We start from the raw sequence: 27,077 nt of genomic DNA, 5'->3' as shown, positions 1-27,077 counted from the left end.
ATGGCTTTAAATCAACGGAATAGACAATGAAGAACCTAATCTATCCCTTACAGTAACTCCTTTTCCAACCACTGTAAGACCTTGTACTTTAATTGACCGCTGCTTGAGATCCTACGTTTTTGTACCTCTTCTAAGTATATTATCTGCCGATCTGTTTGTCTATCGTTTCAGTACAATACTATACATGATGCTTGCGGCTATAGACGATGTCTACGATAGTGCATCTCGTATCTCTGAGACCAGTACATGGTGATCAAACCGGCCCTAACACCCCTCTCATCCTCTCCCGCAATGGTTCCAAATTCAAATAGACGGTGAAGAAACTAATCTGGCTCTCCCCAACTCCTTTTCTAAACACCGCAAGGCCTTGCGCTTCAATTGGCCGCTGCTCTGGATCCCCTTTGACGACGTATGCTACCGTGGCTTCCTGGTAGATGCGCTCGTGCGTGACGTCAACGTGCCGTATAGTATGTTTCATGCTCTCGAGCCGGGCGAACTGGCGCCGGAAATGTGCGATGATGGCTTCGTGGCCGTGGACTGGTGGCTGGCTGAGGAATTGCATTGTGCAGTCTGGGGTATAGAAGTTTCCACCCACATTTCAGGCGAGAGAGAGTCCAAGAGGCGGTGGAAGGATTGACGCAGCTGCTGTTTCTGGTGCTTTTGTTGATGGTGGTTTGTTTGTTGGGGGTTAAGGGAAAATGTCTTGAAATAGACTGGTTGAATGTGCTGATCGTCATGGAAAGTGCCCTTCCGATAGTCCATGAATAGTCTCTTTCCGAGAGTCTGAGTCTATGCAATATTACGTCGATAGTTTATGTACCCAAGACCGGAGACAAGACCATCGAATGCATGGGCACCTTGATTCCGGGTTATCTACTCTCTGGAGATGGATGATGCTTGGTAGCCTCGTCCATACATCCTTAGTGACTGAGGGGAGGTTATTGTCTTTCTGAGTTGCCGCCGAAAGGATTTAAGGTAAATTGCTAGGCTTTGATCATACCGTGACGGGGGTAGAAAAAGTCTATAACAAGTCTATATTAGAAATATAACAAGGTACGCCAGTTGACATAAGGAGCCCTGGAGTGTGGATTTAGCAGTAATCGGTAGAAATCAATATATGCTAGTATTTAGTTTTCAAGCTTCCAAATCATCGGCTGAGAAATTAGGGCTCAGGTGGGCAGACTGGCCTAAGCCCGTTGCCTTCCCCGTCTAACAGTCTGAACGATCCAGTATCCAGCGTGCATGATGGAAGCAAGAAGCCTTCCTATCTAGTAGTAGGATACATCCACAACAGTAAGAATTTTATCTTAAACACCGCCCCAATCCCACGCCCGCTTTGTCGCCATTTCCTCCACCCCCAAGTCCCAAACCTCCACCTTGCCCGACAACTCATCATTGTCCGTAGGAAAGAACCTCTGCAAGGCGGGATTCCGCGACAGTTTTCCCTCCGGACTGCGCGGCAGCTTCTCATCCCTGTCCACCACGCGCAGCACCGTCGGCAACTTATATGTGGCCAGCGCTGCGGCAAGATCTTTCCGCAGGCTCCTCAGCGTCAGCGATGCTTTTCCCGCACCTAAAACCACGAGGGCACCGACGCGATGCCCGTAGCGACTGTCTGGGATACTGAGCACATATCCCTCGACGATGTAGGGCAGGTCGCATAGATGCGATTCAACTTCGTAGACCGAGACGCGGAGCCCGTTGAACCGGACGACTACCCATTCGTCAGCTCAGCCGGTTCCCTCGGACTAGGACAGGAAAAAAAAAAAGAAGAACGAGCGGAACTAGGGAAAGATGGTAACTTACAATCCGCCGATACACGGCCGTCAAATACGAACCTACCCTGGGCATCTTGGTGGACGAGATCTCCAGTCCGATAGAAGCCATTGTCATCGAATGCCGCACGCGTGCGTTCTTCGTCATCGATGTACCTGACATTATTAGACATTATCTCACCGGGAAGAAAGAAATGTAGGACATACCCGATCATCATCGTCGGGCTCTTGATCAACAACTCCCCATGCTCGCCATCTGTCAACTTGACTTCAGTCCCAGCCAACGGACGCCCAATGATCGGCTACATTCACCAGTCAGTCAGTCCACAGGTGAGTGGCTCCAATTTAGATCATCAGAACTCTCACCTTCAAAGAGGCACTCTCGCTCGAGAATCGAAATACCATCGCCTCCCTGCCCAACTCCGACGCCCCGTACTTCACCATCCAGTCCCTCTCCCCGCGCAGGCGGAGCCAAAACCGTTTCGCAACTGGCAAGGGCATTCCACCCCCAAACCACACGACTCGCAAATTCCGAGCTCCCTCATCATACAGGATACGCTCATCCTCGGGTAGAGCTCGTAGCCTCTCCTCGTAGTGTGTCATGAGCACCTGCCAGAAGCGAGTAGCACCCGCTAGCACAGTGACTCCGCCGCAGCGGAGTCGCTCCCAGATCGGGGCTGGCTCAATTCCGGCAGGAAAGAGCTCGATGCGCGCGCCGACATAGACCAGGTCGCTTAAATTCAGCACCCCGGGTAAACCGTTGACGGCACGATAGACGATGGCGGTGTCATCGGCAGTGCAGTCGGGGGTGACGTGCGGGAAGAAGAGTTGGCGAGGTAGAATAGCACCTTTTGGAGGACCTGTGGTCCCCGATGTGAAGAGGAGGAGACCTGGCTGAGTGGAGGGAAAGGTTAGGGCTGGGTCAATCTGGGGGAGCCCAGGGGATGCATCCAAATTGGGAAGATGTTGGATTGCGATCACTGGCAGTGCCAGTGGGTTAGGAGGGGTAATTGGTCCCTGGAACTGAATCTGGGAGGCGAGCGGCATCTGCTCTGGCTGGGCGAGCAGGCAGATGGCGTTGCATTTGTTCACAAGCCAGGCTCCTTCTTCAGGCAGCACTTTAGTTGCTATAGGAGGTTAGACGATCAATCATGGGTGAGAGAGAGGGATATAGTTATATCCATGGATGATATACATAATGGTACGGCTGCGGCGCCTAGGGCGATGACGGCGTACAAAGCAACAATAAAGTCGTAGCTCAGGGGGGCGAGGATAGCCATATAGACTCCCGGGGTCTGGAGTCTTCCTCGGTGGTTTAAGTAGTGTCGGGGTAGCTGTGAGAGGATTTTGTCCCGAAATGCCACTACATCGCGAAGTAATTGGGCTGTAGTGGCATCCTTGTTATAAGTTGGATCATGGATCAGGATGTTAGGGTTGACCTGGGAATTGTGAAGCAGTTGTTTGAACAAGGGATCATTGGGTAGACTGGCTGCTTGGGAGATCATAGGACGAGGCATGATGGAGCGGTGCTGTTTGGTGTCCTGCAAAAGGTAGCTGTGAACAGAGGAAGAAAGACAGAAAAAACTAAATCGAAAGATGAATAAACTTCCGAGATCGATCATCGATTTAGTAGCGTTGAGACCCACCAATATATGGATGGATACTCCGTATTCATGTAGATCATCTTGGCCGTAACCAAAAAATCCGAGCCTATATTTATGACTCCTCATGTCCTTAGAGAGCTGATCATAATGTTGATCACAAGCAGCGGTGAGCCTGTAGGCCCCTGGGAACAATTGATGAGATATACTATCTTTCCTGCCGTTGATTACTCCATATTTTATTTTATGCCCACCATTCTATGCTACATTTAGGTGAATTCCACCATGAGCTTCCCCAACGAACCCTTCTTCCAACGTCTGGTTGAATTTGCCAATGGTCCTCCCCGTGTCATAATCAGTGATGATATCTCAGGCATTAGAATCACCTATCGACAGTTGATGTCGGGGGTGCTTCGATTCCGGCAACTCCTTCAGCAGCGACTGCCCCAAGCCGCCCTGGATAGCAGCAAGATGCTTCGCGAACCTATCGGTATAGGAATCCTCGCCCCAGCCAGCGTGGAATTTGTCGTGGCATTTCTGGCAATCCTGTCTCTCGGTGGCATGATTGTTCCTTTATGTATATTCCCGCAATCACCCTCCCCTGGGACAACAGTCGTGGCTAAAAAGAAACATATATAGCCACAGCCGAGCCGGCTGAAGCAACCTGCGGCCGCATCGCGAAATCCAACGCTGCATGTGTCGTATATAGCCCACAGCAAGCCGAACTCATGTGGTTCATCCGGCGCCGCGCCCTGCTCACCAACGGCCGGGAAATCCAGTCCATTGCCATTAGCGCTCACGCTGGTGACATCTCCCCAAGTCTCCTGTTCGCCACAGATCAACCGACCCATTTCCCATCCACGCGCACCGCGCTTCTCCTCTTCACCTCAGGAACCATGGGTCCACCCAAAGGCGTCCTTCACTCAAGGCAATTCTTCAACGCCGACGTCGATCCTGTTGGGACCGAGGCCGACGCCCTCCTCTTCGCCCGAGCAGCAGGTTATATCGGAGCCATCCGCCTGATGGTCAACATGCTTCTGCGGGGCATCCGAATTGAGCTGTGGCCATATCTGGTGGATGCGGACATGATCTGGGAGCGTCTGCGACAAGGCGGGATCACCGTACTTCATTTGTTGCCGACCATATGGCGGAAACTAATGCTTGTGTACCGCGATAAGTTAAGTATGCTCCCCTCCATCGAGCGGGAAGAGTACTGCGCTGGGGCACGCCAGCTGCGCGAAGCGACCGCTGGTGGGCAGGTGATGCTGCAGGAGGTCAAAATGTTTTGGCAAGATATGCTAGGTGGGCGATGCGTGACTGTTATCTATGGTGGGACGGAGATGGGGATCTCGCCGTTCAAAGCGTTGGGGGAGGATACTCTCGTGGAGGTAGGTATCTTTTATGTTTCTGCGAATAAGAATTGTCCATGGCGAGGCTGATAATGAGGGGTTAGCGAACTATCGGAAAACCTGTGCCCGGAATAGACTTTAAGCTGAGTGAGGGCAACAGAGGAGAGCTGCTCGTCAAGACTCCTGTGCTTTTTACAGGGTATGTCCCCAGCCACAGGCTGCGCCTTTGCACAATCTAATTTGCGTCTACAGGTACCTGGATAATCCCAAGAGTACATGCAATGCCTTTGATGACGAGGGGTTCTTCCGCACCGGCGATATCGTCCGCTACAACGGCAGCGTGTATGAGATTGAAGGTAGGGTCGAATGTGACTGTGAGTATTCCGGGAAATTTCTCTCTTATTTCTGGGGTTTGTTCAAGCTAATCCACGCTGTACATAGTCATCCCCACATTCGGTGGCAGGGTATCAGCGCCCAAGATCAGTAAAGCTCTCCTGGACCTCCCCGAGGTGGCAGAAGGGCACATCTTCGCGGTCCCAGATCCGAAGTATGTCAATCATATCGCAGCTCTGGTGCGTTTACAGGCCGGTGCGATAGATTCCCAAGAACGAGGCACGTTGAGCCTGGCGGCCCTACGACGAGATCTCGCGCATTCACTCACCGAGCATGAGCTTCCGACCCTTCTCCGGCTTGTGGGAGTTGGGGAGGAGGTTCCCCATGGTGTATCAGGGAAGCTCATGTACCAAAAAGCTCGCGAGCGGTTTTTCCCCCCGGAATCGGTGTCTCTACCTGAGGTGGAGGCTTGGGTGATGGTGTGAGCTGGTAATCTTCACTTGGATAAGCAGCTTGGATCAATTGTCTGATACCGCGAAGGAGCTTGCGTTTTAGCAAGATCAACATCTGTAAAGGAGTTATGCTCTATAAAAGTGTGTCGTTTTCATCACGGTTTTTTAGTATTGCATGTAGATAGCTTCCTTGTTTCCTTGGCCTCTCAAGCTTCGAACCTTATCCATCACATCTTTTCCGAAGTTCCGATACTAAATAAGTATAGCAGTTCCAAGACGATACTACACCTTTCCACCGCGAAGTATCACTCGATATTAAAGGTCATTCTACGTGAGTCTAGGGGTTAAGATTGGTACGGGACCATAGATCACTGGATTCCCAGCTACTTTAACGAATTTGGCATGAATGTTCGAAATAGGATTAGTATTCCATTCTGACGTAGAATCTAGAAATTCCGTCCAGGGGTCACCATTATTTCAGCACCGTTTTCACGATTAGTGTTCTTCCACTGACAGCCTCACCCATTTTTGATGTCCTTCTACTATCTCATACAACCTAACGCTTATCATCAACATGGACACCGGTTCACCTGGATCATTTTTTCAACTTGGACAATCAGGGATGTCCTAAGCTAGACACCGGCCAGGGGCGTCCTGCGCTTACCGGCAATGAGATTTGGGTTACGAGCCCTACGTCCTGTTCCTTCGGACCCGGAATCGTTATGTTTCTGCTCACCTGACTACAATCCAGTCATCTCTGATGAGGAACTATCAGACCTTCGGATCCAGTTTTATTATCTAGATATCGAGACTGGCGACGTTTCACCCTCGTCTATTTCTTGCTTCCTTCCAAACACCGATTTTCCCGAACTTTTGAAGGCAAATGATTTCTACCCTGATGTTTTTGGAGGTGCCGAGGAGATGTTATCCTATTTGACGAGAGATAATAACCGTAGTGGCGGTAGCCTTGCTATTTTCCCACACTGCCTGTCGCTCGATTTCAATGCCTTTTCGTTCAAAGGAAGCAAGGACCTCGAAGATGAATTCAGAGGTTTCGAGAACGGGATACTCAATAACTACTGCTGGATTAGCGATAAGTTTCTACCTTTGTGCGCAAATAGGTGATACTCTCCTTACTTTACTCTTCTTTAGTAAGACCTTTAACAGGGTATGTGCTACTCACAACGACTCGTGTATAGGTGAAAAGTTCGAAGCTTTGAAAATGGTACCCGTTAGTCTACGGACTTGTTGGCCAAAAAAACTCGGTACACTAGACAAACAGACTTACATATGGGCTGTAGCTGATGTCGGTACATGTGGCGATAATTCGCGCCCCTCGAGAGATGAAGTCGCAGGCCTAGCATGTGCTATGTTGGATTCTATGTGGCAAGAGAACCTATCAATCCGCGAGGAACGACCACGTCGAGAAGATATGTTTCCGGTAAGCTAGCTACTTAGTCATGGAAATTTTGGTGCCTCATAGCGCTCATACCTGATTTAGACACTGCTTATCATTTTCGACCAGTACGGGCACTCTCGGGTCCTAGCTGGATATTTTGATGGGCAACTCCATGTTCAGTTCACCCGCATTTTGGATTTCAAGGAATACGCCTCATACCGCCTGAGGACTCGCCATACATTGATACTATCGACAAGGGCAAGCTTTATGACATGCTAAATATGCTTGCGAAATGGTCATGGCCCATCCCAGTGGCAACCACGAAGGAATACGCTGCGGTAATCTTGGATCTTCTAACAGATGATCACCCAGACACGGATCTCGCTGATGATGATTGGCTACTTGTCCAAGATGTGACTGATTAAAGGGAAGGTGATGTCCCCTCGGCGACGGTAATGGATCAGAAGCAGAAGATGATGAAAAGGAGGAGATTTGATGGCATGGATCATCTTTTGTCAGGCCCATAGCTTTTAGCTGGCTGGTTTAATTCTACAATTGTCTTAGCTGTTTCTAGATCTTAAGGTTATCCTCATCTCTGTTATCAAAATAGAACCATGTACCCGCTGATAAGTAGTGGTTTCTTGGTTACTACCTGGTACAAAATTTTGTTTATTAAAAGGGTCCATGGGCGATGTCGCAGTCTAGGGATGAGAAGAGAACTGGGACAACATGAGAGAGGGAGAAGAGGCATCTTATACCATTTTCGGCGTCGTTTTAGTGGCAGGTGGAATCCAAGGGACTGTTGAACGGCCAAATATCACCGCGGCTGGAAGATGATGACTAACGGCGCTGGGTGCAAAATAGTGATGGTACTGGAGGGCGATGAAGCGCCGGCTCGCCCTCCAAAGTTACGGGTGAAAAGACGGCCATTCTCACAGGTCCTCATATTCTAGTTGTAATCTAGAATGTATGACTCGAAGTGTGTGACTCGAAGTGTGTGACTCGAAGTGTGTGACTCGGAGTGTATAGATCGGCATTTGACTCATAGAGTTCCGATAAAACCCCCCGGGTACCCCACCAACTCTACTCCAACACACATTCCTCACCACAATGGCTTCATCTCCCTTTAATTTGGCCACATGCGCCCGTCCTAATATCCTGGCATTGCAGCCTTACCGATGCGCCAGAGAGTATGCTACCCTTTCCGAATCACCGATACCAGCGAGCTAATGAGTCAGTGACTACAAAGATGATGGGACGAACGTCCTTCTCGACGCCAACGAGAATGCCTTCGGTCCTGGTCTTGCACTGAACAACGAGGGAGCATTGCAATCCCAGACTGATAATGCCACGGGAGCCTCCAAGCCGGAGATTGACTTCCTCGGCCTAAACCGCTACCCCGATCCGTGAGCGAAATTCCACTGTCGCGTCTCATCTACGAGACCAATTGGACTAATAATGCGTCTCTCAGTCACCAGATTGAGCTGAAGCAGCTCTTCTGCAACCTCCGCAATACCCACCACCACACCGCAAAGACCCTCCTCCCCGAGCACATGTTCTGCGGCGTTGGCTCAGACGAAGCCATTGACGCGCTTCTACGCTGCTTCTGCGTCCCCGGCAAAGACAAGATCCTCACATGTCCCCCAACCTACGGAATGTACAGCGTCAGCGCGCAGGTGAACGATGTCGAGATCGTCAAGGTACCACTAGACACCGCAAACGGCTTCCACCTGCAAGCCGATAAAGTCAACGAGGCCCTATCAGCCGACCCCTCGATCAAGCTGGCCTACATCTGCTCGCCAGGCAATCCGACAGCGAATCTGATCCACAAAGAGGATATCCGCAAGGTCCTCGAGCACCCGACCTGGAACGGCATCGTGGTGGTCGACGAGGCGTATATCGACTTTGCGCCCGAAGGGTCCAGCCTGGCAGAGTGGGTGACCGAATGGCCCAACCTAGTTGTCATGCAGACCCTCAGCAAAGCCTTCGGTCTGGCTGGTATCCGTCTCGGTGTGGCCTACGCCAGCGTGGAGGTCGCCCGTCTCCTCAACAGCCTCAAAGCTCCTTATAACATCTCCAGCCCGACAAGCGCGCTGGCCTCGGCGGCCCTCACAGCACCAAATATGGCGGTGATGCACAGCTTCCGTTCGCAGATCATCGCGCAACGCGATCGCCTGCTCCGTGAACTACCGGCGATTCCCGGTGTGGGTCAGTTCCTTGGCGGCAGCGACGCGAATTTCTTGCTCGTGCAGATCCTGGACGCCGAGGGCCGACCCAGTAACGTGACTGCGCTTGCTGCTTACGAGGCCATGGCGGAGAAGCGTGGTGTAGTGGTCCGCTTCCGTGGAAAGGAACTTGGCTGTGAGGGCTGTCTCCGTATCACGGTCGGTACCGAGCCGGAGGTTACCAAATTCCTTCGGGAGTTACGGACTGTCTTGGATGGGTTGCGTGCTGGGGCTGGAATCAAGTCCCTTCGGGACGAGGAGAGGCGGGAGGAGTCGGCGGCCGCTGTGGTTGGATAAGGGTTGCGCTATTAAATTATCTTGGAGGTCATAAGGTTTAGGAAGATAACATAGTCACATTTCGATCTTGGGGGCTAAAAAGATAAAATAGAATATATAACTGTTAACTCGCTTATCTTCTATTCTGTGTTTGGGATGCAACGTGGGCCTTTTATCTCGAAACAAGTAACAGTCCACGTGTTCTATTAAAATACTATTCATTATATGTTCTGTTAAAATACTATTCATTATACACTGACTTGATTGTAGCCAAGGCCGTTTCCTTCCGTTCCTTCCGTTCCTAACAGGGAACCTCTCCATTTAAATAATGTCAATGTATGATGAATGTTCATTGTGGTGTTTAGACGTGTTACGCGCTCACCGCATCTAAAGTGAGACGCTTAATAGCAAATGTGATATGAGTTTCCCAGATTAGCCAGTCGCATTTCAGTGGTCATATGGGCTTATCTGAACATCTCTTCCCCTCTCGAAGGTTGTTTGAAACCTATTCATATTAATTATTAACTCCTCCCCTATATCTCCCGACTTATTAACGAAGTAGGACGTACCGTCTCTCTCTCTCTCGATGAGATCTTAGGATCGTCCTGACCTTCATTTTGGTCTCCGCAATTCGCCCCATAACCGTTACCCCCCACACTTTAGCACGTGTGAGCAATGTAAAGCACCGTGTGTATCGCTTTCTGCGAGAGACTGCTGTATTTCCTTGCTGTTTTTCTTCGCCATCATGGCCTCTATGGCCTCCACGGCCATGTCACTTGTCACGCGTGGCATATACCATGACACCCCGCCAGGCATACAGACCAGAAATGAGATCAATCCGACCCTAATGATGAGCTGGTGGGCTACCCTATTCTCGTTGATTATCATCATCGTACGCCTATTTGGTCGTTATATTCGTGTCGAACGCTTTTTTACCGAGGACAAGGTCATGATGATCAGTGTTATTCCCCTGTTGATTCGCATGGTCCTGGTGCATTTTGTTCTCATATTGGGGACCAACAATACCACCACCACAGGCCTGACAGAGAAGGAGATCTCGAATAGAGAGCTGGGCAGTAAGCTGGTTCTTGCTGCGCGGATATTCTACGCTATCTTGTAAGATACAATGCACCCTCGTCTTCACCTTGGATCTAGTTCAACATGACTCACCACCGACGACTATAGCATCTGGACGGCCAAAGTGACGGTGTGTGAATTCTTAAAGCGAGTCACAGGGCTGACCTGGCGCCGGTCAACAACTTTCTTCCTCCGCTTCATCTCCTTCTTCCTCTTCTCAACCCTAGTAGCCGTGGTCATCGCAACCCTATCCGAATGCCAACCCTTTAGCCACTACTGGCAGGTCATCCCAGACCCAGGCCCAACCTGCCGCACTGGGTATATCAACCTAATAACAATGGGATCCTGTGACGTGATCACCGACCTTTTACTCGTGGCCATCCCAGTACCCATCATCCTCATGGCCCAAATGCCTCTAAGGCGCAAACTCGCCCTATCAATCCTCTTCTGTCTATCCCTGATATTGGTCGCCATAACCACCTACCGCGTTCCCTCAGTAATTGAACACAACGGTTCCCAACCATATCGCTCCCTCCTTGCCTCCCTCGAAATCCTCGCCGCAACAGCAGTCTCAAACGTCCTAGTCATAGGCTCCTTCGTCCGAGACCGCGGCCTCAAGAAATTAAAATACAAACGAGCACAAGGCTCAGCCTCTGTCTCCGAAAGTATGGACAAATCATACATCCGCAGAAACACCGTCATGCAAAATCAATGGGGCTCAGACTCCGAACTCGCAACAGGTCTATGCATCCGTCTAGACCCAGATATCTACACCATCCCAGGATCCTCAGACGGAACACGTCTACCCAGACCAGCACCTGTCGCCCCACCAGCTCACATCCCACTAGCAGTCGCACGAACAGGAACCCTCGATCCAGCATGGTCATTCGCAACAACCCGTCGCTCAGACGACGATCACACATCCACAACAGATAGTCTCGAGCCTAAAATCTCGCCCCGCGAGTACCTACGCACAAACCAGTCCCCGCGCGAAATCTCACCGACATCAGAGGTGCCGCGACGCGTCTCCTTCTCAGATGTCGGCGGTTTGTTGACAAGAGCACTACCCGAGTCTGGGTCTGGTCATGTGCGTGCCCAGACCGAGGAGAACGTGCCGCGTTGGAGAAGCGGCGGGAGTAGGGCTTTTTTGGAAGATTTGGGGATTGTGGTCCCGCGTGCGACGTTTGGACTTCGGCCGCCGCTTTCTGGCCCTGCGGAATTGCCGTTTCCTGCGGCGGCTTTCGGTTCTCGTTTGGTTTCGGTGTCTGGTTCTTCGGATTTAACGATCGATGCTCATGTTGAGCTTCATGATGTTGGTGGGTTGTTATCGCGGCCTGATCATTAACCACTTTATACGATGTGACGTGATATGATGTGATGGCATTTTTCCCTTGGTTTTTTTTTTCCTTTGTTTTTCTTGGACTTGGGGTGAGACTGGTTGTCTCCTGTGGAATATTCTTCTTTGTTTACTGTATACTGCTTCCTGTTCTATTCCCCCTCTTGCGATTATCAGCGTTGGCGTTGGTGGTGTTACCTCCCGAGATCCGTTGGATACTTCCAATCCCTCGGGCATGACTCTGGCTTGCTAATAATGTGCCCTTACATAACTACTATCTACATACATCTACAGCATACTGAGAAATAACCCTTTGGGGAGTTAATTCAATACAATTACATGATGAGAGCACGATCGGGCTTTCTCCTAGAGTCCTTTGGAAGTTGAATGGTAAAATAAAAAGGCTTCGATTATATGAATTTGGGAAACAACCAGCTGTCCATTTATGAATCTCAGATATAATGCATATGCAAGAACCAAACGGCAAAAAATAAAATAAAAAAAAAGGCGCAGAGAGAATGCTAGACAAACGCTAGACTTCGTGTATAAGTTGACGCATTGAGCATGTACGGATAACCTCGAATTTATGCCTTCTCCTCGATCGAGGCCTGCTTGAGTTCTTCCTCGACGTCGGCCACGGCATCGTGCTCCTGAGCCAGCTCAGCCTCAGCAGAGGGAGCGCCGTTCTCTTGAGCGGGCTTCTTGGCAGCATCGGTGGCCCGGCCGTTGGTCTGGGGGATGGGGGCGGGGGCGTTGGCCTTGGTCTCCTCCTCTTCGATGCGGGCAATCTCTTCCTGGGCCTTTTTGATGTTCTGCGGGTTCATTAGCAACTGATCACAATCGACTTCGGAAAAAATAAAACTTACCTCTGCGGTCTTGCTGGCCTGGTTCTTCTTCCACTCGGTGATCTTGGCAGCCAGCTTCTCCACGGAGGCGGGGACATCCGCCTGGTTCATGGGAGGGTCGATCTTGACCTTGGCGAAATCCTCAATGATACCAACATTCATGTTGAACTTGGTGCTCTCAGCAGGGGCGGCGCCGCCCTTCTTGCCGCCCTTCTTACCCTTCTTGCCACCGGAACCGGTGAAGTAGTCCTCCTCGTCGTTCTTGCGCACGACCTTCATTCCCTTGATCTCGGCGGCTTCAACAGTGCGGCCAACTCCGGCACGGAAGTTGCTGCCCTCATCCTTCTTCTCGTTCAGACCCAGAGCGGTAAAGTCATAGGCGGGGTCAAAGTGACGGATCAGACCCTGTGCAGTCAGGATCTCGTCGGCATAGGCAAGCTGCGAGGCCTCCTCAAGCTTCTTATCAGCGTTCTTCTTGCGCTTCTCGCGCAAGAAGGCCTCCTGCTCAGCCTTCTGGCGCTCACGGCGCACACGCCAGGCCTCATCCTCGTACTCCTTGTACGCACGGCGGGCCTTGAAGTAGGTGTCCTTGATGGTACGGATAGCAGTATACTTTTCCTGCTGCTCGTTACGCAGCTTGGTGCGCTCATCGCGCAAAGCATTGAGATTCTTGAAGACAGCGTCCTGCTCGGCCTTAATGGCATCGAGCTCCTTCTGGATCTCGGCGTACTTGTCGCTCAGCGCCTTGGCCTCGGGGTTGTCGAGGGTCTTGCGCAATTCGGAGATCTGTGCCTTGATATCGTTAATGCCCTTCTGTGCCTCGTCCAAGCCGGCGAAGCTCTTGCGCTGCTTGCGCAAGTTGGAGACCTCGGTGAGGGCCTTGCGCTCGTCCACCAGGCGGAGGGTGCCAGAGTCGACCGACTTCTCGAGGCGGGCGATCTCTTTGTCGATCTCCTCGACGCTCTTGAAAGACAGACGTCCGCGAGAGTTGTTCTGCTCGGTAATGCGGGCCTTGAGGTTGGCATCCAGGGCATTGATCTTCTCCTGGGTGGAGGACCGGCTGGACTTGAAGCCGGACTGCTTCTGACGAATGGCTGAGAGTTCGGCGCGCAGCTCCTGCTGCTTCTTAACGGTAGGCGAATCCTGGTTGTTCGGCTTTGCGTTGTCCAACTTGGCCTTGATTTGGTTCTGTTGCGCATATCAGTCATTGGCCCGAGGACATGGTATGCAAGTAAATAATGAACACAACAATCAACAATCAGAGTGGGTCGGGATCATCCCCGCGACCCAGAGTCAGATGAAGGCTCAAGTGACAATTCCAAGAAGAAAAAAAGAAAGGCTTCCGTACCAATTTCTCCTGAGCAGCAGTGTGCTCCTTCTCAGCCTCAGCGAGACTGGCCTTGTAGGCGGCCTCATCGGGCTTGGTGGGCTTAACCCGCTCCGCATCAGTGGCAGCCATTGCGACGAATTGAATGTAAAAAGAGAGACAGAGAAGGAAGAATTGCCTTCTGAGGAACCTGAAGGGATTAAATAGACCAACGAGACCAAAAGGAAACTAAAAAGGGGAAACTTGAGATAATTAAAATGGTTCGGTCGGTTTCTCCGCTTAAGTGTCGCTGGCAGAAAGTTCCCGCCGATTTTTCGACTTCACCTTTATCTCTCCACCGGAGCTCTTTCTACCCGTTTTTTTCTTTGCTCTCTTGACGGGATAACCACTTATTTCCTTTTCTAATCTAGTCCACTACTCACTCCATTATGGATGGGGATTCAGCACACTCCATGGAGGCCGAGCGCGAGATGACTCGGCTCTGGCGCACCTTTAGAACAGTCTATGAACTGCTCGCTGATCGGGTAGGCACTTCAGATCGAGTCCCTGACTTCTCAGTGTCTCTCCCATAACGCCCATTTACCCAAGGCTAACCATCGGCGACACACCAGGGCTACGAAGTGTCTGATAACGAGCTGGTACTCCCGCTAGAAGACTTCCGCGCAAAATATGCTGACCCTCTGGGCTACCCTGAGTATGCAAAATCCTTGCCTCCACCGTCCCATTGTCTTGAGAGAGTGAAAACTTGAGCTAAGCAATGCCGGCACACATAATTGAAGAAGCACACATCACTAACAAACCGTTCCGCAACAACAGTCGCACTAAGATGAAAATCCAAGCCCGCCCCACCGACACCATGAAGTTGAAATACACAGCGCTGCCCAGCAAAGCAAACCCGAACCCCCAGCCCGATTGTGGCACAATCTATGTCGACTTCTGCCCCGACTCCTCAGGTGTCGGAACCAAGCAAGTGCGCGCCTTCAACCATCTTGTCGATGAGAACAACTTCCACACTGGTATCTTCATCACGCAGACACCCATCTCGCCCTCTGCCGTGCGCCTGCTTTCCGGCGTCCCCGGCCGCATCTGCGAGCACTTCCAGGAACAGGATCTGCTCGTCAACATCACCCGCCACGAGCTGGTCCCTAAGCACGTCCTGCTTAGCCCCGAGGAAAAGGCCAAGCTTCTCGAGCGCTACCGTCTGAAGGAGTCCCAGCTGCCCCGCATACAGATCTCCGATCCTGTCGCCCGCTATCTTGGTTTGCGCCGTGGTCAGGTCGTTAAGATCATCCGCAAGTCTGAGACTGCAGGTCGCTATGCCAGTTACCGCTGGGTTATTTAAGTTGCGTAACAAGGTTGCTAAGAATGGGACAGGAAGATTGATATACGAATCTTCAGCATAGACCGATGCTAGATCCTTCTCTTCTTTTTTTTTTTCTTTTTCTCTCATTTGGGGGTTTTGCAAACCCAGAGAGTCAAAAAAAATCCGCTTCCTGTGAACCTCAACCTCGCAAATTCGAATTGCATCGGGTCCACTTCACTGTCTCCGATATTACCGCTTTCCATACTACGCGGCTCTGCAGGAAATACCCAATTGGCAGTCAAGAAAGAGCAGCTACAGAAGTGGACACTTGGGAGTTATTTTTTTTTCTCATTGACTCACATTCAACAAACACAAAAAAAGTTTTGGTCTCCCCCTTGTATTATGGGCAGCATGGCGTACAGGCGCGAAGTTTCTCCTGCTTTGGGGGATTGCGATGGGGGGTTGCCTGTGATTTTACATAATGGCTGTGTCTTTGTATGTCTAGATGAATCCAATCTATGAATGGCTGTCATTTCGAGTCGGGTTAGGTGATAGACTATGCCCATGTCCCTAGTTATATATGGAACAGTCTGGTATTTTGCCGTCTGACCTAGAGTGACAAGCATCGAAAGGATATCTAGCAAGACATCTCTATTTCCTGGACGTATTCCATACAACATATGTATATCCTTCTAATGAAGCAACCCATCTAAATATCATTATTCTTGGTAACAACTTAAGACGAGGCCGCGTAAGTATAAAATCTTGGAACGGAAAACCCAGGGAATCGGTTGACTAAGCCCCAAACTGCGCCACTGCAAGTCTTTCTCGATTCCGGCACTTCCTCTTTATTTCTATTACCTCGATCTCCTCTCTCTCCTTACCGTTCGCGGGGTTCGAGTTCATAGAAGTCATCAGGCAGAGAAAATATCCCATATCCACATTTTCAGCGCAATCTCCCCAAGTCAGCACTAAGCCTGACATCTCCCGAGAACTCCACCTTCAATTCCCACCATGTCTTACAACAAGCCCGTAAGTTTTCAAAAGCAATCAATCGCAAACGATCCTTAAACATAAATTCTAAAATTGATCTCCTGCAGACAAGCCCTCCACCCTCCTACCCGGCCCAGGCCCACGACGCCGGCCCCTACTACCCGCCACCGCAAGGCCAAAGCCCCGGCGCCGCGAACGAATACTACGGTGGCGGCCAGCCCCAACAGCAGGGCTACTACCCACCCCAGCAAGGCTATGGTCAGCCACAACAACCACAGCAGGGCTATTACCCCCAGGGCCAGCCAATGTACTACCCCCCGCAGCAGGGCCAGGGCTACCCCCCCTCAACAACAACAGGGTTACTATGCCAATGACCGCGGGAACTCCGGCGGTGGCGCAGGTGGTATCTGCGCGGGTATCATGGCTGCCATGGCTTGTTGCTGCTGCTTGGATATCTTGTTTTAGACCTACTTTTGGTCTTGGCGTTTAATACGCGACTACGCTACTGGGGGTTGATTTTTGGCCGGTGTTGGAATGCGTTGTCCACTCGCCATGCCATGCACATGCTGCACTCTTGAGAAAATCTCGAGAGATAGAGGCTGGCGTTTTCCTGTGGCTTTTGACTCGGGATTTGGTACTGTTTGGTGAATGCTGGGTTTTGTTTTTTTTTCTTCCCTCCGTATATATCCTTCACTTTTATTACTTATCACTGGCGCAAAACAGGACAGGCGTTCTTCCAAGGTTAGGTCCTCTGGATTTGGCATCGATTATACTACAATTCTATTCTCTATCCTACTTTTTGTTCACCCTTCCTCGAACCGGTATACTATGTTCTACCTAATTCATCCTTTTCAGCTGCTATCCAACAGTACAGTCCTAAAACAACTTTAAGAAGTTTTATAGATTAAGTAGATCCAATAGATACGACTTGAGGGGAAATACATGCGCAATATCAAGACAAGACAAGCATTAAATCCATGCCATTATCCCCAGCATCATCAATCAATAAAGAGATAAATCATAAAACATAAAACATAAAAAGGGTATCGCATCCAAGCCTCGTAACAAACACCTCCCCAATCACCTCTGACTACTATAATCACTTCCCCCGCCATAGGCAAGGGGATCAACATGCCTAACCCCACCCCTTCTGGATCTCCGCGGTGGACGCGGCGAAATATCAGAAGGCGCACTAGATTCCTCTTCTTCAACCTCAATAACATCCCCATCCATCTCCCCGGACGTAGAAGTAGCCAAAGACTCCTCAACAACAACCCGATCATGTCTCGACGAAGGCCGACGCCGATAACTATCACGGAAAGTATCCCGCTCCTCAGTGACCTCGATGACGTCGCGTCGTCGCCGTCCACCGGCCAATGACCCGCGTCGATTGCGCACTTCAACAATCTCTTCGTCGTCCATCGACATAGACATCGACATCGATATTGAGGATGAGGTTGGCGCTGCGACTCCACCTCGCGCGATGCCCCCTGGGTTCACCGCTAGGAAGAGGACGTACATTAGCAGGACGAAGCCTGCTACGCTGCCCAGTACGATGCCCACTACGGTACCTGCCGCGGGACTTGTGTTTATGCGTCCGTAGGTTGAGGGGATTGAGATTGTTGTATAGCGTTTTTGGAGGGAGGTGTCGGTGTGCAGGAGGTTTGGGTTTAGATCTCTTGCGTTGAGATTGGGTTTGGTTGGGTCTAGGTCGAGGCCGAGGCCATCGAGAGGGTGGGTTGACATGATGTCTGGTTGTTTGGTTATTGGTTTTGAGACTGGGAGGATGCGTAGATGTCGAGGTGATTGTGTGAGGGGTTTCGTATTTTGATTCGAGCGAATGGATGATTTGAGGTCAGTCTGCCAGCTGAGATGCGCTTGTGGGGTTTGATGGCATATGCGGTGTCGGAGTGGGTTTTGTTGGAAATATGGAGTACAAGGAAGATATTATTAAGAACAATTGAAAAGCCCAAGGAAAGAAAAATGCCTGTACGGAGTAAATGTCACAGCGAAGGCAGAAGATAAGAGGAGGTTGGGGGTGGCTGGGATCTGCGGAGAAGTGGAGTTGGAAGCCCTAACTTTTTCATACTTCGCTCTATTTGCCTAGAGTATTAGGAACATTATATTCATAACATTTCTGTTTGGTCTTGCACTTATTCTCTTATAAGGCATACTCTCATCTGAACTATTTATCTCATTAAACACCTAATAAGCCCCCTTGCGCTTCTTATACTTAGGCTGTCCCGCCGGCTTAACCTCATCCAGCGCCGTCAGCACAGGAGTAGTATGAATCAAATCGAAACTCTCCAACTTGACACCCTTCGACTCAAGCGCCCACAGACTCAAAGCCAAGTGGTTGGTACCCCGGTAGTTAAGAATACCCTCGGGAACGGGGAAACTGGTCTGGGGACCAATGTTGCTCACATACTTGCCGTACTGGTACCCGTTAACATAGAGCTGGGCACGGTAAGCCGGCGACGAGGTGGAGTTTCCGAAGTTAAAGTACATAGGAACATCCCATCCCTTCTCCACATCCAGATCGAAGCTTGCGCTGTAGAAGTTGATTCCAGGCTTCGAAATGCCATCGAAGGGACTGCTGGATTTCCAACTCTGGGTCGGCGGCTTGGGCTGGTGAAAGCCCTGACGCTCGGCGTAGAGGCCACCCTCATTGAGCGGACCGCGCACTTGGTCCTCGTAATCCTCGCCGCCCAGGTTGCCAGTCAGCTTCCAGGTGATGTCACTCGCGGAGCGGCCAGACAGTTCGTAGTTCAGGATTCCGCGGGGGACTTTCAATGTGTCTTCGCCGACGACCCAGTTTCCGTTTAGACCCATGTTGTCCACGACTACGGTGAGCACGTACGACTTGCCCTTCTTCAGGGTTGGTAGCGTGTAGGTTCCGTTGTGGTTGGCGTCAGCGTCAATCCCGCTCCATGAGCCTATGTGGTTCTCGTTCAGCCATACAGAGCTGCCAAATGCGCTGCCACCTTGGGTCTGCACGAAGAAAGTCTTCTCCTTGCCGGTTGCGACGAAGTGACCCCGGAAGAGGAATGTTCCAGCGTGGAAGCCGTAGTCAGAGGAGAATAGTGAAGTTGGAGTCCTGAGTTTAGTGACGCTGTTTTTGGTGAAGGGTTTTGCCGAAACCCATTTGGAATCATCGTACGAAGCTTGGAGCTCGGGGAGGGAATCAATAGACTTCCACTTCAGACTCTTCAGATCCGGAAGCTTGATCTTCGGTGCTGTGTAAGCGACACTGCTGGACCAGATTCCATTCTTGTCGACCTTGATATGCGCCTTCTCGCCGTTGATGACCAGGTTCTTGGCCTTGGACGGGGCGCCAATCACCTCAATTGGGGTGGTGGCGTTGAAATCAGCAGTGAGATGAAGGTCATTGCCCTTCACATAAGCAGTCCGCACGAGGTAGCCAGCCTTGACGATGAGAGAAGATGCAGCGGCCTTTTGGGTGCTATAGCCAGGGTTTTTGCCCTGAGTTGGGAGCTGAGGGACCCAGTAGTTGTATGCAGAGTTCCGATCTGGTAGTTGAGTCAGGTACTATGAAGCAGGGCGGTATGCGAGGAAGCACTTACCCAGAAGAAGAATCTTCAAATCACCCACTTGCACGATACGGCGAGTGGTGGAGACATCCCAGCCGATAACAACAGCCTTACCCACCTGCTTAGTGGTGATGCTCGACGATGACCCTTCAACAACCGAGGCCTTCGACTTAGAAGAGACAGCCAACTCATGGTGCTCCCCAGGGCCACCATACAGAACAAGGATCTTGGATTTATCAGACTTTGTCCAGGTAAACACCTCAGCCGAAGAGTAGAGAATGTTGGTGCCTGCTACATCATAGTCAACGACATGAACCTTGGAGTCACGACCGCTGAGAGTAAGGCTGCCGCCAAGCTGGGGAATAGTCACTTGACCCGCACTAGTAGGAATCTTGAGCTTATAGTCGACGGACGCTTGGCTCGCATAGTTGGAGTGTCGGACAATAAAGAAGGAAGTAGCTGTGTTGTCGCCTCCGGCCAGGGGGGTCACGGCCAGATCAGGCGAGGTGGTGTACTTGGAAGTGGTCAACTCTCCCGGTGTTAGTAGAAGGTAGTCCGGTGACACTTTGACAAAGTTTCCAATCAGCTTCAGCTCGCTGTACTTCTCACGGGTGATGTTGCGAGATTCAGTAATTGGGGAACCATAATCATAGGATGTGTAGCCACCAGTGTGGCCTAGATTACCCCAATTGGTACCACCAAAGATCTATCGAAGATTAGAATTGGTAAATATGAAGGTATGACGGGAGAGCCGGAACATACCATGTACAGGTTCATGATTGCAACTTTGAAGCTGAAATTGTTCTTATAGATCACTCTTTCGAACTCATGGTTCAGGAAGGCAGCACACCCGGCGAACCCAGCACCTCCCCAGGGATCGAAAGCACCACTTTGGAACTATACTCCAAGTTAGATTGATAATTCACATGGGAAATATCCATCATATCTTACCTCAACCAGAGCGTATGGGGTAGAAGGACTCTGCTCCATGTGTGTCTTATAGAAATCAGTGGACAGATCAGCTGGCCAAACAGAAGGGTTTACGCAGTCAAAGCCAAGAGGGTAGTTGTCATGACCATAGATGTCCACTTCTCCTTCGCCGGTTCCAGGAGCATTATGGCCGGCACCCCAGGCATCGTTGCTAATGATAGGCACAACAACTCCAGCATTGCGAGCTTGGTCCTGCACGTATTGCATATAATTTCCGTCTGGGAAGGAATCCTCGTATCCACAGCATGCGCCACTGTACTCGTTCTCGGGTTGGAAAAGAATGATAGGTCCCCCATTGGTGATTTGACCCTTGGCTATCGTTGCGGCGACATTGGCCATGTAGCTGCACAGTTCACGATATCAGTATTCATGGTGCTTCCAGTCTTGCGGTGTGGCAGGGTCACATACTTGTCCGTTGCCTTCAGGTAGGCCTCGGCGCTACTTCGCAGAGTTCCATTCACGCGCTGAAGCCATCCCGGGAAACCACCACCAGATACTTCAGCGTTGATGTAGGGACCAGGGCGGGCCAGAAGATAGATGCCAGCCTCTTTGGCGGCGGCAAAGAATGGCTCTAGAGCAAATACTCCCTCGGCAGTATAGTGACCTGGATTACCTTCCAGCAGAGCCCAGTCGATATAGAAAGAAACACAGTTGAACCCTAGAGCCTTGACCTTTTGGAGCACATCAATCCATAAAGATGGCACAGGCAGACTGCAGAAATCTTGATCAGCATACTGCTTGGAGAACGCGAATTGATGCTTTCAACTTACCGAAATGGGTGAATTTCACCACTGAAGATCATGATTCTCTCTCCATTGACAAAGAGAGACTTGTCATCCCAAGTGACCTAAGCGATGTACTTGTCAACACCATCCAAATCCAAAACTTAAACCCAACATACATATTTCTGGAGTAAATCCCGCTTGACTGGATCGGGATGCTCGGTGATACTAAACCCATTCAAGGAATGGCTAATGGCAGCACCAGCAGCCTGGGCTGCCAGATAAGCAATTGTCCAAGAGTACGAGAGCCTCATGTCTTGACAATTCACACGGGGGTGAAGGGGGGTGCTAGGGAGAGAAAGACGCAGGAATTAAGTCCAATTTCCTTGTAATGCAGGGGTTGCGCCATTCATATAGTACGGATACTCGGGTCATTAACACAATTCAACATGCAATTGCTATACTGTAGCAATGACCCATTTTCCAGGCCAAAGCTTTCGTCATTTACCCCAGACAAGTTTAGGGGTGTCCCCCGGATGCTCCGTGTTGCATGTGTGGGGAGCTCCACTACGGTATATATTTGCCATACTGAAAGATTTTAATTATTGAAAAGAGATATATTCGAATAAAAACAATAGAAGAGAGTATTCCGATGGCTCTAACTGTGTTAAAGTCTCTAATGGCAAGCACATCCAAGATCCAAATTCACTATAGGCAATTCCGGATATATTGTAAGCTTATGGCCAGTCCCCAACCTCACACGGTGACCGGTCCGATGATCCCCTTTTCTTGCGGGGCCTATTTTTCCACATATCAGATGGCAGATGGATGTATCTAATATCTGATTTTGTTATAGCCTTGTCGGCTCCATATTCGATTTATAGAGTTTTACGGAGTATAGCTCTAAGGAGATACCCTTTACTCATGTCAAACCAATATCCCAATATTAATGGCGCCATTTTAGGTCCATTTGATCAACTCGAAATTAAAAAGCCAAGCAAATTTCTTGCGGGGGAGTTGTGGAGGTCTGAATTTAGCCGGTGCTTATAAAGTCCTATCGATGTTGGGGTATTGGAGTAGAAATTACAAAGGGAGCTAAAGAATAATTCATGGGCTTTTTAATACAGCATAGATCTCCATAATAGGAGCATAAAAACAGAACCATTTACACAGTCGTGTTGAAGCGATCCTCCTCATCGCCATCCTTGGTGTATGTCTCACGCTCATCCACGTCGTCCTGCGCTTCCTGTCCAACCTCGATGTTCTCTTCCATCAGTGCAACCTCCTCAGCTTCAGCGGTCGGCTCGGTCTTGCCACCCTGTTTCTGTGTAGTGTTGATCAGAGGGGTGGAGTCGTTGTAAATACGCAGCAACATGGCACGGCGCTCTTCCTTGGGAAGCATAAGGTTCAGAGAATGGAGGGAGCGCCACAAGGGCAGAACCATGGCCTCACTGTAGATTATGTTAGTGAGATGCGAATATCACTCGTATGAAGAGGAGGGGAACTCACGGAAGACCATCTTCTTCGCCGGTCGCTTGAACGCGAAGGATACTGCACCCCATGGGAATGTCCTTCACTTGCTCGCCAATCTCGCCCAGAGCCTTCCAGCCATCGTCAGTGACCTTAGGGAACATCTCCACAAGGAGACGACGCAGAGTCTCCCGCTTGGTCAGGATGACGGACTTTTCAGGGCCCAGCCAAGGCTCAACGATTTTCAGGCCATCAGTCTGAACACGCCATCTGCAGACGTTCTCACGCTGTGCATCTTGCTTGACGAACATCTTCACACCGCAGTGGACGAACTTCATGCCCTGGCCTTCATTGCTGGTGAGAATGTCACGTCCCAAGGCACTGGTGTAGTAAATTGTTCGGGTTGGGAGACCTTCAGCATTGCGGACCATGAAGCGGTCACGGGGGAATCGGTCCGACAACTTGTAGAATTTATAGATGGCAAGAAGCTCCTCGTGGTTGGGATCAAGGTACTTGAATGGTTCCTCTTGACGAGGACCCTTCTTCTTGAAAGGTTGTGTAGTAGCCGCGGAGGTAGCAGGTGTGCTATCACCAGGGGTGTCAATGCCAGTTCCAACTGCAGGTGCTGGGACGTGGACGGGACGGTCACCGACAAGCACTTCGCTACCGTCATCAAGCTTAGTCCTCTTGGCAGGGACTTCCTCCTCAAGATCGAGGTCGTCTGCATCCCGTTTAGGGATAGAGGCAGGGGCGGTCGATGCATCAAGAGTAGCAGAGTACGGAAGTTGGTGGACGGCCTCGGCAACAGTAGCATTCTTTGCGAGCTCCTTCTCAGCGTCTTGGTCAGGAGTAACCAATTCATCCAGCGCCTCGAGCTTCTCCAGAGGCTTTCCATCTACCTCGTTCTTCTTAGAATCGAGCTCCGCGGCGAGCGCTGCAACGGAAGCCTTGGGGATGACGTTGCTGCTCTCTGGCTTGGCCTTGATTTCGGAGGTCTTCTCAAGAACTGTGATGAAGAAACCTCCAGTGTCTTGCTGGTGAGGGTAGACACGCATGCATCGGTCAAGGGGTAGGTCGGCAGCCTCGCCTGTCGGGGCAAACATGCCTTCTGCAAGTCTAGCAAGACCGTTGATGCCTTCCTGGTCTCGGTGCTCCTCAATCTCCTGCCAGTTGTTCCACATGCGGCCCTCTCGGTCCATCACTTTCCAGGTCTTCAGACCAGGGGCTCTCTTGAGGCCGGGCAACTCCTGGCTGCAATCGATGATCTTAACGTTGGCAGCGCCACCGCAACGTTCAATTGCGGAAGCAATGACAGCCTCATTCTCCACAGGGTTCAGACTGCAGGTTGAGTAGACGACCCGTCCGCCGACCTTCAGCATCTGCAGGGCGCGAACCAGGATTCGAGCCTGCGTGCTGTAAAGTCCCAAAGCATTGCCAGGAGTCCAGTCCTTCCAGACACCAACGTTCTTACGTGCTGTACCATCGCCGGAGCAAGGGACGTCTGCCAGGATGCGGTCGAACTTCAAGTACCTGTTCGGTGGTTTACTACCATCGGTAGTGGGCAGAGGAGGAAGCTTGATGGAGGGGAACATTGTGGCATCGTGATTGGTAACGATCAGGTTGGGGGAACTCAGGCGCTTCATCTGGTGAATAAGCATGTGAGCGCGCTTGTAGTCCGCATCGTTGGCAATCAACAAGCCGGTGCTTCGGCCGTCATCGTTCAGCCCTTCGGGGCCAAGGGGTTCGGGTCCAGCAGTGCCGTTCTTGATCTGTTCAGTGACTTGCGCAATAGCGTCTTCCTCGCCAGCGTGAAGCAGCTCCATGAGCTGCGCAGACTTGCTGCCTGGCGCAGCGCACATATCCAATACGGTCATTCCAGGCCTAGCATCGATGAGAAGAGGAGGAATCATGCTGACAACCTCCTGGCGACTGATGTTTCCGACGTCGGTCTCGGCGACAAGGAATTTCTGGAACGAGGCAAAGGGCGCAAATCGACGGATGACATTCTTAGGAGTGGTCATGGACCAAGCGAGCTGGTCTGGGTACCACGAAACTGGGCGTGGGGGCTCGACATATTCGCCCTCGTATTTGATAGAAGTGATTTCGGGGATGTGGTGATCCTTAAGACGCTGCTGAACAGCTAGCGCATGTCTAATAAGAGTCAGACAATAGTTAATATTAATTGAAACCTCCTGTGGCGCAAATCGCAAAAAGAAAAGCCCAGTTGTGACTTACCCTCGAGAACCAGTGAAACGGAAACTGTTGGGGAGATCCTTGCGCATGGTAGCCCAGAAAACATCCTTTTCCTCCTCCGGGAGGAACTCGGGTTCATTGTAGTAGCGTTCGAACTTCTCGTTCTCTCTAGCGATATCTTGCCATTGAGAGCGCGTACGGCCTGCGCCGCCACCGCCGCGGCCTCTACCACCCTGGAAGAAAGGAGACACGGTCAGTACAACAAACACATCAATTAGAACATATGAAAGATAATATTACCTTTTTGCCGCCACGTTTTCCCATTGTTATGATGTGTTAAGAGTTATAGGAAAGTGTACTTCAAACAAAATCGTCTTCAAAAAATCTCCCATCAAATGCGGGATGGTTATGTAATCACCTGGTCGACCACTACAGGAGGGCAGAGTCGAAACATGATCCTCAGCTCCAGAGCGGGAAATCCAACGAGATATAGTCTGGCCTCAGGGCTGTGTCTTTGATCTGGGTATCGACGAAGTAACGCAGTTATATCCCGTGGGCTTGGGGTTGGAAACGGTGGACTAGTCCATTTGAAATGGATGTACTCCGCTGACATCTCCGCGAGCCACCTTTCGACTCGAAAGGTAAATCTTCCAGTTTCGATTGTGTCGAAGAACTTGACTGAGGATACTTCTTTTTTTGTGTTGTTCCAGAGCTGTCTGAATCGTTGGATAGCTGCCTTGTCAAATGGGTCGATCAACTGTGCTAGCTCGTCGCCGTTGCCAAAGAGGCCCAGCTCTCGAGCTTGCTCGACGGTAGCTCGAATACAGACGGTGTGTAGGGAGATAATGCATGTCTTCATTGAGCAAATTACTTCCCATACCAAGGACCTCGGGAGATCGGACCTATTACGGAAACGCAGAAAAGGGTGGACGATGTCCGCATTGATAGAGACTTTTTTGCGCAGAATAGGAACTTTCATCAAGTCAAGCAGATCATCTGCGAGCCTGCATCTTTGTGCAGCATTGATAATCTCAGGGGGAGCATTGAAATGAATAATGTCAGTAGATTTCGACCACCATCGAGCGTCTGTGATAGAATCCGGCGCAAGAGTAACTCCTCTGGGGAGCTTGGATTTGGCCAAAGCAATTTGGCGGGATTCCCAACAGACATAAGCAATGGCTGGATGCTTTTTGTTAAGTATCCAAGCTTGTCTGAGATCTTTCTCTGGTATGATATCTGGGTCGCACGGTTCTCCCATCTCAACGACTCGCGCTGGAAGCGTAAATTCCCAAATAAGCTGACGCAACTCAGCTGGCAGGGTGGAGAATTGTGCCATGGTGAAAGAAGCTCAGTCACTATAAAATCAATATCAGTTAGAAGAAAGCAGCAAGGAAAAGAGGCAATGCAAAATGATCAGCAAATGAGAAGATGGAAGAGGCATGCACGAGATTAAGAATTGAACCCAGTCAGAATAGATGTCAATCGTCAAAGCCAAGTACCTAGATAGGTACCTAGTCAGGGTTTGAAGTTTGTAAGCTAACGGCGAATGACCAATTCGAAGAACGGCGAGATGAAGAGCACAAGGACGTGTGATTGAGTTGGGAAAACACAAGTGGTTGACCTTCGAAGGTAATGAGAAGCAAGGCGGCAGAGGCAAGTACGATGGCAACGGCAATACACTACAAAGGAAACAACCAGTGCATTGGAAGACGTAGAACAAACAAAGGAGATAATTGGTATGTTTGCTGCAAACGCAGCAAACTATATAGTCTACTATGGCAAACCATTAATTGCTATTTCACACACGAATTTGGGATCTAACAGCCCAAGGCAATGATTGATAGTACATTCAAATCAAAG

The 27,077-nt window shown here is 50.5% G+C and overlaps 12 protein-coding genes across 12 annotated transcripts; 5 read left to right on the top strand and 7 right to left on the bottom strand.

Moving 5' to 3' along the window:
• Positions 1–253: 253 nt before the first annotated feature.
• On the bottom strand, positions 254–562 carry N7447_000144 (nuclear transport factor 2 family protein; the record flags this gene model as incomplete). Its single annotated transcript, XM_057224420.1, has 1 exon — positions 254–562. One exon carries the CDS (start codon positions 560–562, stop codon positions 254–256), a length of 309 nt encoding a protein of 102 aa, XP_057088436.1.
• A 745-nt stretch (positions 563–1,307) lies between these two features.
• Positions 1,308–3,292, bottom strand: N7447_000143 (class I adenylate-forming enzyme family protein; the record flags this gene model as incomplete). Its single annotated transcript, XM_057224419.1, has 5 exons — positions 1,308–1,714; positions 1,807–1,931; positions 1,983–2,077; positions 2,142–2,902; positions 2,971–3,292. The coding sequence occupies 5 exons, from the start codon at positions 3,290–3,292 to the stop codon at positions 1,308–1,310; spliced, it is 1,710 nt and encodes a 569-aa protein (XP_057088435.1).
• A 369-nt stretch (positions 3,293–3,661) lies between these two features.
• N7447_000142 (class I adenylate-forming enzyme family protein) lies at positions 3,662–5,543 on the top strand (the record flags this gene model as incomplete). The annotated part of the gene is made up of 5 exons (XM_057224418.1): positions 3,662–3,953; positions 4,016–4,764; positions 4,830–4,924; positions 4,978–5,081; positions 5,167–5,543. 5 exons carry the CDS (start codon positions 3,662–3,664, stop codon positions 5,541–5,543), a joined length of 1,617 nt encoding a protein of 538 aa, XP_057088434.1.
• Positions 5,544–8,019: 2,476 nt separating this feature from the next.
• Positions 8,020–9,431, top strand: N7447_000141 (histidinol-phosphate transaminase; the record flags this gene model as incomplete). The annotated part of the gene is made up of 3 exons (XM_057224417.1): positions 8,020–8,099; positions 8,148–8,315; positions 8,381–9,431. The coding sequence occupies 3 exons, from the start codon at positions 8,020–8,022 to the stop codon at positions 9,429–9,431; spliced, it is 1,299 nt and encodes a 432-aa protein (XP_057088433.1).
• Positions 9,432–10,155: 724 nt separating this feature from the next.
• On the top strand, positions 10,156–11,832 carry N7447_000140 (putative integral membrane protein Pth11-like; the record flags this gene model as incomplete). The annotated part of the gene is made up of 2 exons (XM_057224416.1): positions 10,156–10,526; positions 10,596–11,832. The coding sequence occupies 2 exons, from the start codon at positions 10,156–10,158 to the stop codon at positions 11,830–11,832; spliced, it is 1,608 nt and encodes a 535-aa protein (XP_057088432.1).
• Positions 11,833–12,407: 575 nt separating this feature from the next.
• bfr1 (putative nuclear segregation protein (Bfr1)) lies at positions 12,408–14,127 on the bottom strand (the record flags this gene model as incomplete). Its single annotated transcript, XM_057224415.1, has 3 exons — positions 12,408–12,635; positions 12,690–13,856; positions 14,017–14,127. 3 exons carry the CDS (start codon positions 14,125–14,127, stop codon positions 12,408–12,410), a joined length of 1,506 nt encoding a protein of 501 aa, XP_057088431.1.
• A 296-nt stretch (positions 14,128–14,423) lies between these two features.
• Positions 14,424–15,337, top strand: N7447_000138 (DNA-directed RNA polymerase core subunit RPB5; the record flags this gene model as incomplete). The annotated part of the gene is made up of 3 exons (XM_057224414.1): positions 14,424–14,519; positions 14,607–14,689; positions 14,812–15,337. 3 exons carry the CDS (start codon positions 14,424–14,426, stop codon positions 15,335–15,337), a joined length of 705 nt encoding a protein of 234 aa, XP_057088430.1.
• Positions 15,338–16,312: 975 nt separating this feature from the next.
• N7447_000137 (uncharacterized protein) lies at positions 16,313–16,665 on the top strand (the record flags this gene model as incomplete). The annotated part of the gene is made up of 2 exons (XM_057224413.1): positions 16,313–16,330; positions 16,399–16,665. 2 exons carry the CDS (start codon positions 16,313–16,315, stop codon positions 16,663–16,665), a joined length of 285 nt encoding a protein of 94 aa, XP_057088429.1.
• Positions 16,666–17,371: 706 nt separating this feature from the next.
• N7447_000136 (uncharacterized protein) lies at positions 17,372–18,037 on the bottom strand (the record flags this gene model as incomplete). Its single annotated transcript, XM_057224412.1, has 1 exon — positions 17,372–18,037. The coding sequence occupies one exon, from the start codon at positions 18,035–18,037 to the stop codon at positions 17,372–17,374; it is 666 nt and encodes a 221-aa protein (XP_057088428.1).
• A 459-nt stretch (positions 18,038–18,496) lies between these two features.
• Positions 18,497–21,868, bottom strand: N7447_000135 (glycoside hydrolase family 35 protein; the record flags this gene model as incomplete). The annotated part of the gene is made up of 7 exons (XM_057224411.1): positions 18,497–19,821; positions 19,876–20,548; positions 20,605–20,739; positions 20,794–21,175; positions 21,241–21,543; positions 21,603–21,679; positions 21,734–21,868. 7 exons carry the CDS (start codon positions 21,866–21,868, stop codon positions 18,497–18,499), a joined length of 3,030 nt encoding a protein of 1,009 aa, XP_057088427.1.
• Positions 21,869–22,719: 851 nt separating this feature from the next.
• N7447_000134 (tRNA (cytosine-C5-)-methyltransferase) lies at positions 22,720–25,541 on the bottom strand (the record flags this gene model as incomplete). The annotated part of the gene is made up of 4 exons (XM_057224410.1): positions 22,720–23,005; positions 23,064–25,175; positions 25,260–25,450; positions 25,518–25,541. The coding sequence occupies 4 exons, from the start codon at positions 25,539–25,541 to the stop codon at positions 22,720–22,722; spliced, it is 2,613 nt and encodes an 870-aa protein (XP_057088426.1).
• An 82-nt stretch (positions 25,542–25,623) lies between these two features.
• Positions 25,624–26,553, bottom strand: N7447_000133 (2EXR domain-containing protein; the record flags this gene model as incomplete). The annotated part of the gene is made up of 1 exon (XM_057224409.1): positions 25,624–26,553. The coding sequence occupies one exon, from the start codon at positions 26,551–26,553 to the stop codon at positions 25,624–25,626; it is 930 nt and encodes a 309-aa protein (XP_057088425.1).
• Positions 26,554–27,077: the final 524 nt, after the last annotated feature.

Source organism: Penicillium robsamsonii (genome assembly GCF_028829455.1).
Source record: "Penicillium robsamsonii strain IBT 29466 chromosome Unknown utg000001l_segment0_segment0, whole genome shotgun sequence".
In the NCBI taxonomy this organism is placed as follows: Eukaryota; Fungi; Ascomycota; class Eurotiomycetes; order Eurotiales; family Aspergillaceae; genus Penicillium; species Penicillium robsamsonii.
The sequence above is the reverse complement of the archived record's forward strand: the minus strand, read 5'-3'. Positions and strand labels throughout refer to the sequence as shown.